General features: G+C 36.5%; 1 protein-coding gene across 1 annotated transcript in view; it reads right to left on the bottom strand.

The window, feature by feature from the left end:
• Hcn1 (hyperpolarization activated cyclic nucleotide gated potassium channel 1) overlaps positions 1 to 9,466 on the bottom strand; it is a 354,030-nt gene that overhangs the window by 146,178 nt on the left and 198,386 nt on the right. Inside the window, exon 3 of the mRNA XM_050152792.1 lies at positions 3,497 to 3,658. Coding sequence (XP_050008749.1) covers positions 3,497 to 3,658 — 162 coding nt within the window. The remainder of the gene's footprint in view (positions 1 to 3,496; positions 3,659 to 9,466) is intronic.

Below are 9,466 nucleotides of genomic sequence, written 5' to 3'. Positions count from 1 at the left end.
AAAGCCAGCTGGACTGTGACTGAAACAGCATGGGATAAAACCGGACTCTCTGATCACAGCGAACAATGAGGACTGATGAGAAGCCAAGGTCAATGACAAGGGGTTTTGATCCTACTTCATGTTCTGGCTTGGTGGGAGCCTAGCCAGTTTGGACGTTCACCTTCCTAGATATGGACGTAGGGGGGAGGACCTTGGACTTTCCACAGGGCAGGGAACCATGACTGCTCTTTGGATAGGAGAGGGGGGGTGAGAGGAGTGGGGGGAGGGGGAGAAGAGAGGGAGGAGGGGGGGAAGGTTGGGGGGAGGGGGAGGGAAATGGGAGGCTGGGAGGAGGCGGAAACTTTTTTTTCTTATTCTCAATAAAAAAAATAGTATAAAAAAAATGACTCTTGATGATATTATGTGATACTCATAAATTGGTATCTTCTTCAGTCATCATCACAAAAATTTCTTCTCCTTACAACTGATGGGTACAAATGCTGAGACATTACTCAAAGAGTGAGAGATCTTGGCACACCACACTTCTAATTGGGATGCCTCCATCAATTCCCTCACCCTGGGGCTCAGGGAAGCCTATAGAAGTGGAGGCAGAGATAGTATAAAATCAACATGATCGATGCATATATAAATTCAGAGAGATTGAGGCAGCACGCGCAGGTTGTCGATGGGTCTGCACTAGATGAGGCCCGACAGATGAAAGCTGTGGACACATACACCTATCCCTAACACAGAAGCACGCTCTAATTGATAGTCAGTTGTCAATTAAAATGTAATTTCCCCCAGGGGAGTCTCATTGGAGCAACAAAATACTCTCTTGGTAGTCTGCATGTATGTATTAGATGAACAACACAACAGCATCTTTGGAGGGTCTTTTTCTCAGAATGTTGTGTCAAAACTTTTAGTTTTTATTTAACTTATTGGGTTTTTTAATTATTCTCCCTTTTAAAACTTACAGGCCCTTTGTGTATATATTATGACTTTCAATTTAGTGTCTCTCCGGGATTCCTGAGTGTACGAAAAAGTTGGTCTGCTTCTTGTGCCTTCTCTTAGGTACTTTTTCTTCATTTGCTTCTCCTGAGCAATTCTGATGTGTTAGTTTTTGTTTTATTTTATAAGGTACTATATTATATTATATTATTATCCTATAAAAGCCTGTTTGTCTTCTCTTATTTTTGCTTATGAGCCTAGCCTTTAGCTGTTCAGCCATCTTTCCAGCCTGCCTGTTTGACTTCTAATGAGAGAGAGAAAGGGGTGGGAGGTGAGGAAATGAGCAAATGGGAGAATTAAAGAGAGGTGAAACTATTATCAGGTATATTATGTGAGAAAAATTATTTTCAATAAAACAGGAGACATTCAGTATTTTAAAAATATTCTCATATAACTTACTAGATGAAATTTTAAAATCAAATGCTACCAAAATAGTAAAGCAAACACACACAATTAAGAGTAAATGTACTGTTTCAGAATGTTTGCTGTAATCAAGTAACTGCCTCCCTTTTAAATATAATGAGTTTTGTCCAAGTCTTGATTCACTAAAACTTGGGTGCCCCAAGTTTCTAATACATTCTCAATTTTACAGTCATGAAAATGTTGCACATTATTTTACATGTCATTTATCTACACTTGGTTACATGTATTATTTGCATATTATGTTCATAAACTAACTTTATGTGATGCAACACTTTTTGGTATAACATGTTCCAATTAGAAAAACAAATACAAACTCCATATACGAGTATGCAGAATATTTTGGAGTCCTAATATGCTTGTATTAAAGCCTTTGAGATGATACCCAACTTGCAACTATTCATCTGAAAAACTGTGGGTAGAAGACATGGACTGCCTAACTGTAATCCTGCAGGCTCGATCATGAACAATCTTGTTGTTAAGTAATGTTTCACTGCAAGATATTTATGTCAAAATGATATTTCATATGGTATGAAAGTATTTAGATTCAGGTAATTAATAAGCAATCTAAATTATACTGTGGCATTATCTTGTCATATTCTTAAAATTAATATTTCTCATTTGTAATTGAATCCAATGTTATTACCCTTAATCATTTTTTAGTAAATTAATATATTCCCAGTACCTTTTACAAGCAAGCACAACTAGAAGATGGCACGGAAATGTAACACATTTTCTTAGACGTTAATTATCTGCCAAGTCCAAGATCTTAATTCAGAGAGAATTTTGTAATTCAAATTTGGTTCACACGTGGAATAAAGGAAATATTGCAAATGTCTAACAAGATTAATCCCTGTTCTTGCTGCATCTCCCAAGTCACCTTCTCCTTTTTCTTCATTTTTATTTATTTATTTATTCATTTATTTATTTATTAAAGATTTCTGCCTCCTTCCCTTCACCGCCTCCCATATCCCTCCCCCTCCCCTAATCAAGTCCCCCTCCCTCATCAGCCTGAAGAGCAGTCCAGGTTCCCTGTCTTGTGGGAAGTCCAAGGACCTCGCACCTCCTTCCAGGTCTCTTAAAGTGAGCATGCAAACTGCCTAGGCTCCTACAAATTAATGTGTCAGGTATTTTCCTAGCCACCTTCTGTGGGGCTAATGTGTTTTCCAAAATTTACGTTTGAAACTTAATTCAAGACTCGACAAGGTTGGCAGATGGAAACTAATGGAAGTCACGCTGGCCATGCGGAGCCAGCCCTCAGAAAAATAGTATTTTCTGCCATGTGGAAATAGCTTTCCTCTTTCCAAGACATTCAAACACAAGCCGCCATTTTGCAACAGGAGACCGAACATGGTTGTCCCTTGGTCTTGAACTTCCCAGACTCCTGAATTATGAGAAGCAAATTTCTGTCTTTTATAAATTGTCCAGCCCAGCACTCTTGTATAACAGCTCAAACAGGCTAGGATAGCACTGAAGACAGAGGAAGAAAAATCTCTTTGAACTTAAATTCAGCAATGAAGGTCAGAAAACATAAAGTCCATACTATGTGTGGGGTTTACAAAACACCAAATGCTTTTATAATTAAATATCAACCAGGAGAATGACACATGGTTTAAAAAATGGTTTTCAGAGAAAGTTTCTGATGATGCAGATGTGAATGAAATGGCGAACAGACCCAAATGAATGTAAGATCTCATATCAGTACATAGTCTCCTAAAATATATATTAATATACTTAGCTAAAATCATATTTTACAATTTAAAAATATTAACATATATTGCACAGTGAAGATTAAATTTTTTCCTATCATTATTATTATTTGAAGGCACATTGTATCATGGTTATATGTGTGTTTATATCATGTAAATAAAGTAGATCTCAGTAATAACGTTTTTAAGACTAGATGTTGCAGCATTTACCTTCCCAGGAATACAAAAATAAGGTTTAGTTCTAGAAACCCTGGTCATCCAATTCCACTTTCATGGATGGAAAGCCTTTATGGAAGAGGTGGAAAACCATACCAGCAGAAATAATTGAAGTGTGGGCACAACGACGAAAATCCAGTAAATAAACAGCATGAGTTACTTACAACCATTTCATTTAGTGAAACCCAGCAGTCGGGTGGGAAATCCTGAAGCAGGGGAACCAGGAACTGAAGACAACCATCCCAATGACACAGGAGCAGCATCATGCCAATGAGGTTGAAGATTCTCACCACTGCACTAGCGAGGTCATAGGTCATGTGGAATATCTGTCACCAAAACATAAAGTCATACTTTAAAAAAAAATCCTATGTCAAACCAAGCATGCTAGCAACATCAGGACTGATGTGAGCACAATGCATGAAGTCAAGACATGAAAAACTGTGCGGAACAAGAAATAAAACAGTTTACTTTTGGAACCTTCTCAATAAAGCTGCTCATTTTGCTTTATGCTTATAATAACCAAGTGTAACTATTTTTACAAAATACATAAAAAAATACATACTTTACATAACTTTATTGTTGATGGTATATTTTATTTATTATCTCTGTGGACAAATTATCTTGTTTTTTTTTTAGCTAGCAAATTTGAGAAAGAGTGGGTATCTTTTACTCTGTTTCTAATTGTTTCTTAATGATTTGTTGAAGGTTAAAAAATGCTCGAAGAATTAAACATATAAGAAAGAACTGCATTAAATATTATGAGATAAGATTAAAAATGAGCCGCTGGGCAGTTCCAGGTTTCTTAGTATATATGCTTGAGGAATTCAAGCTGAGCTTGAGTAAGGATCTTAGAGAGAAAGGATAAGTGATATTGCCAAAAATGTGTAATATTTTTAAGCGTAATATTCCATAATGTAAAAATTATTTCCTAGTAACTGATACTATTTCAGCAAACACAAAATAGTGACAATTCAACAAAATACCAACAGAGAAAACATAAATCAAACTGGAATTTTTGATTGTTTGTTGTTTTCAGGTATTACACAAAGAAGAATCAGACCAGCTTTTTCCCTTCAGCAGATTAGCATTTGCCTCATCTGCAATGGCAGAATCTACCTGGGAGCAGACCCACATTCTAGGCTAAGATTCCAAACTCTAAAGTGAATGAATGCACTCAACAAAGATGAGTAAATACACACAAACATTGATATTTAAAATCACATACAATTCAAAAAAGTCTATAGGTTTCTGGGTTAATGGCATCCAACCTAATTGAGAAATTACCCAAGAAACAATTGCAGAATCCACAAAATTTATAAGCTTTCTTAAGTAACTCAGTATTTTAAGCAAAATCAATTTTAGGGTATGACTACTGATGCATATAAGATAAACTAGAGATTTTTATTTTTGCTTTCCCTGAATAAAATGTTTTCAAATTTGGTACACACTCTCCGCAAAAATTTCTTTTTTTTAATTTATTTATTTCTTTATTCTTTTGGCATAATTGTACTGAGCAAAATTTATCTCTGTAAAAGTATACAAACTGTTCCAAACACCTATAAAGTGGCAGGTAGTAAATCTTAACAATGTCACAGCATTTATTTTGATATTATGACACCATATACAAATCAACATGTCTTGCAGTACGAATGACAGTTCTTAACCTATAATCACACACAAGGCCCAGATTAAACTCAATGGTAACAAAATAAAAGTGATGAATATGGGAAAAAGATTCCTAGGGATGAAGGGTAACTGGAAGGGATGAGGGGGGGGGGAAGAAGTGCAGGCCCTGTGTCTGCTGCCAAAGTCACTGTTCATATGTGTATCGCTCCTGTTGTGTCTGAAGACACTGTTTCCTTGGAGTGATCCATCCCTGCTGGATTTTAAAATCTGCCTGCTTCATCTTTCGTATAGCTCCCTTAACCCTGATAGGAGTGAGTTGGATAAAGACATCCAGTTTAGGACTGAGAGTTACAAAGTCACTGAGTGCTTGCATGAGTTCTAGCTGCAGGTCTCCATGTTAGTTCCTATCTACTGCGAGAGGAAATCTCTGATGATGACTGAGCAAGGCATCTCTTTCCTTTCTTAGTCACTGAAATCTTAAAGAGAAACTATGCTACTAGCATGAATGTTACAGTGTGAACAATTGTTCTTTGCTTCTATTTAGTTTCTGCTCCACAGGACAGAATTCATGTCAGGTACTGGAAAACTGGCCATGAACCTGTGACTGGGGAGGTCATAGCTCTGAGAGGATAAACTATTACTAATATATTATTGAGTGCACATAGTATCAAACTACCTTCAAGTGTTTACCCTTACACCCATAATGATTATGGTTATCCACATCTGTGGCTTCTGCATCCACAAATGTGTGTGCGTGTGTGTGTGTGTGTGTGTGTGTGTGTGTGTATCCAGTACTGTTAGCTATCTAAGTGAGCAGAACAATTCTAATAACCATTCAAATTTCTGGAAGTAGTACCTGATAACTGGGCACCATTTAGGAAGAATGCTTCTGATAGTTCATATTTGATGTGGATTTATTTTAATATTATGTGGTATTATAGTTTAAAAGTTCTCATACCTTAATAGGGTAAATGAATCTATCTAAATTCTCATTTGAAAAATTCTTTAGGAATAAGGGAAAATGTTATCCATGAGAATCCGTGAGGTATTGGATGTGGGGATCTACCACACGAAATCCCTTGTTGCTTTTTGCCCTTGTACAAAACATTACAGAACTTCCATGAAATCTAGCCACTTTTGTTTCTACCTTACATCTATTCTCAATGACTTACGATGGCTAAGAAAACATAAATGTTACATAAATAATTGTTCAATTTTATCAAGGAAAAATGTTTAGACATGTTCAGTACAGGCATATTTTTTCTTCATACCAACTATTTTCCTTCTGTACTCAGCTACATTTGTGGACACAGAAGCCACAGATGTGGATAGCTGACTGTATCTTTTTAATATTCATGAGCACTATGTAAAGCCACAGACTATCTCTCCAATGCACCAGAAAATCAAAAAGAAAAAGAAAGGAAAGAACAGACATAATGCCATGTCTTTAATGTACTTAAGAAGGAAGCTTTCATGCTGGGAAAATCGATTTATAAGTGAATGTACTGACAAAAAGAACCTTTAATGGATTAGGACTAGAGAAAATGGAGTCAGATAAAGCAGTTAGCTAACTTGGAAACTAACACTACACCTTGCCTGTTGATTCCTTATATGCGACAAATACTGGCGAGGGAACAATAACACACGCAGGATCTTGGAATCTTATTTTAAGAGGTCTGTATGAAGACAATGTGATGCTTACCATACACAAATTCAGCATGAAATCAAAACTAGGATACTTTCAAGATGTAATCATTTTATGGAAGACTTTTGGAAAACAAAACTTGGAAGCTTGCAATGGAATAAACATTTAAAAAGTTTAAATGACAAAATGCACCATTCTCTTTTTATTTTCCAGTCCATGGTGGTAAAAAGCTTTAACCAGCTAGTGAGTGTGTGTGTTCATGTAGAAAATCAGTGAAAAGCACACTATTAACAACAGCAGTACTCACTTAACACTAAATAGAACTTCTAGATGTATTTCAAATAATATTTTGATAACAATTTCTTGCAGAGGAGTTAGAAAAATAATACATTTCAGACAGTCTCAATTTTTTTCCCTGTATACTCTCAAGTACTGTTTTGTCTGCTCCTATACATATTATATTTGTCATGTTAGATACTCTAATAAGAACATTTTGTTATCTCTGATTGTTAAACTATAAACAGCAACACAGTTCTGGTTTTGCTATTCATTAATTACCTTCACAATGGCATAGCATTGAAAGAGAAAATGACCTTATGGGGATACTTAAGAGATGTGAGTTATTGAGAAATTGTTAGGTTCTGAGTTAGCACTTTTATAAACAGATTAATATCTTTCTTGAAAATAAGTATGTGTTTTCTTGACTAGGATTAGGGGATCACAAAATTATACCTTGCAGTACTGGATTAATAATCAAAGACGGGGCCATTAGAGAGCAAGCAGTCCAGGTACCTTTCTTATTCTCTCTCTCCTAGCTCCTTCCACAAGTACAATAATCCCTTTTCTTCTGAGAAAGTGCCAGTTCCACATTCTTTAACCTATTTTTACAGTAAATTACCCAGATCCAAGTTCCCTGTCATAGAACAGAGGATAGATAAATGCAAGTTTATTTCACTTACAAACTTCTGTAATGGGGCTGAGAAGATAGCTTAGTGAATAAACCACTTGTCCTGCAAGCATGAGTACCAGAGGTACTTAGTCTTTCTCCAGCATGGTATGCCATATTTTGTTGATGATACTTATGGTAGACCCCCCTTTTCTATACAGAGTGTGGGAGTGTATGTGGGGTGGGGACAGAGGAGCTATATGGAAGAGGGACTGGAGAAGGGAAGGGAAACTATGCCAGAATATAAATAAATAGATTAGATAGATATATTAGATAGACAGACAGACTGATAGATAGATAGATATGTAGATGATAGACAGACAGACAGTGGCACACCTGCACGGCCTGGAACAAAAACCGAGCAAAGGATGTCAGGATTGAACATGCATATACACGTCTCAAGCTGCTGGTAGAAGAAGCCCTTTATTGAACAGCACCATGGAGGTTTTATGCCTAACACAGCCAGGTGGGCCAACAGGTGAAGACCTCATCACCTGATCCTCGGTCAAGGCCAGGGCGATGCGTGCTCAGGAAGCAGGGTTGGTAAAAAATTTTGACACAGCTCTCAGAAGCTCAAAACAAAAGCACGAGAAAAGGTCACTAGCAGGGAAGAGAAGTTGGAGGCCAGGACTCCAAACAGTCCCAACAAGATGGATGGATAGATAGTTAGATAGATAGATGATAGATAGATAGATAGATAGATAGATAGATAGATAGATAGGTAGATAGATAGATAGATAGATAGATAGATAGATAATATAACATAAGAAAATGAAATAATGAACAGAACAGGAAGCAATGGTGAACCAAGAACCACAAGTCATGTCAATTATATATGGGAACAATAATTCAGACAGAGACAAACTCAATTTCTCCAGAATCTGTAGACAACAAACATTTTGAGAGAGGGAGTTTCCCCAGTGAGAGTATATTTTATTTCTTTGAAAATAATTTTATTGTAAATGATGCTGACTATTGTCTGCTGATTTTGCTTCATGTGCCTGTATAGGATGAAGTCCAGTATAAGTTCTAGGCAAACTTATATATCATCAAATCGTAGCATTAATTAGAACCAGACTGAGAAGGATCAAAGGGCAATAGGGGAGAGCAATGGGAAAGTGAAATGAACTAGAATGGAGTATAGTGATGCATGCGTATATCAACTAAATTTTAATTAAAAAGAATATTTAAAAAAAGAAGTAAAGAAAGCCCCTTAATCTCAGCACTCCAGAGGCAGGGGCAGAAATCCCTGAATCATCCTGTTGGAGAAACAAGTCTTAATAAAATAAAGTAGAGGACAATCAAAAAAAACACCAAGACACCTGGAATCAACTTCTGTGCCTACACACACACACACACACACACACACACACACACATTCACACACACACACACACCCCACACACACAGACACACATACAACATGCACACACCACACACACACACCATATAAACAGACATGCGCACATGCACAAACATACACCACACACACCAAACACACACACACACACACACACACACACCACACACAACACTTATAAAAATGCCACATTATTCTTCACTGAAAACATGAATTTCAGAAAGGAAAAGTACGAACTCACCATAAAATGAAATAATTATTCTTCCTAGAATTTAAATTGAATTAAAGGTTTTTTTAAAAAAAAATATATCCTATCAGGTTCAGTGTGTTCAGACTGATATTGAGGTCTTTAATCCACTTGGACTTGAGTTTTGTGCATGGTGACAGACATGGATCTATTTTCATTTTTGTACAGATTGAAATCCAGTTTTGCCAGCACAATTTGTTGAAGATGCTCTCTTTTTTCCATTGTATAGTTTTAGCTCCTTTATCGAAAATCAGGTGCTCATAGGTTTGTGGATTAAAGTCAGGGTCTTCTATACGGTTCCATTGGTCGA

This window comes from Alexandromys fortis, unplaced genomic scaffold (assembly GCF_014885135.2).
Source record: "Alexandromys fortis isolate MF-2015 unplaced genomic scaffold, M_Fortis_MF-2015_v1.1 scaffold_73, whole genome shotgun sequence".
NCBI lineage: Eukaryota > Metazoa > Chordata > Mammalia > Rodentia > Cricetidae > Alexandromys > Alexandromys fortis.
Note: the sequence above shows the minus strand (reverse complement) of the source record. Positions and strands in the feature narration are given on the sequence as shown.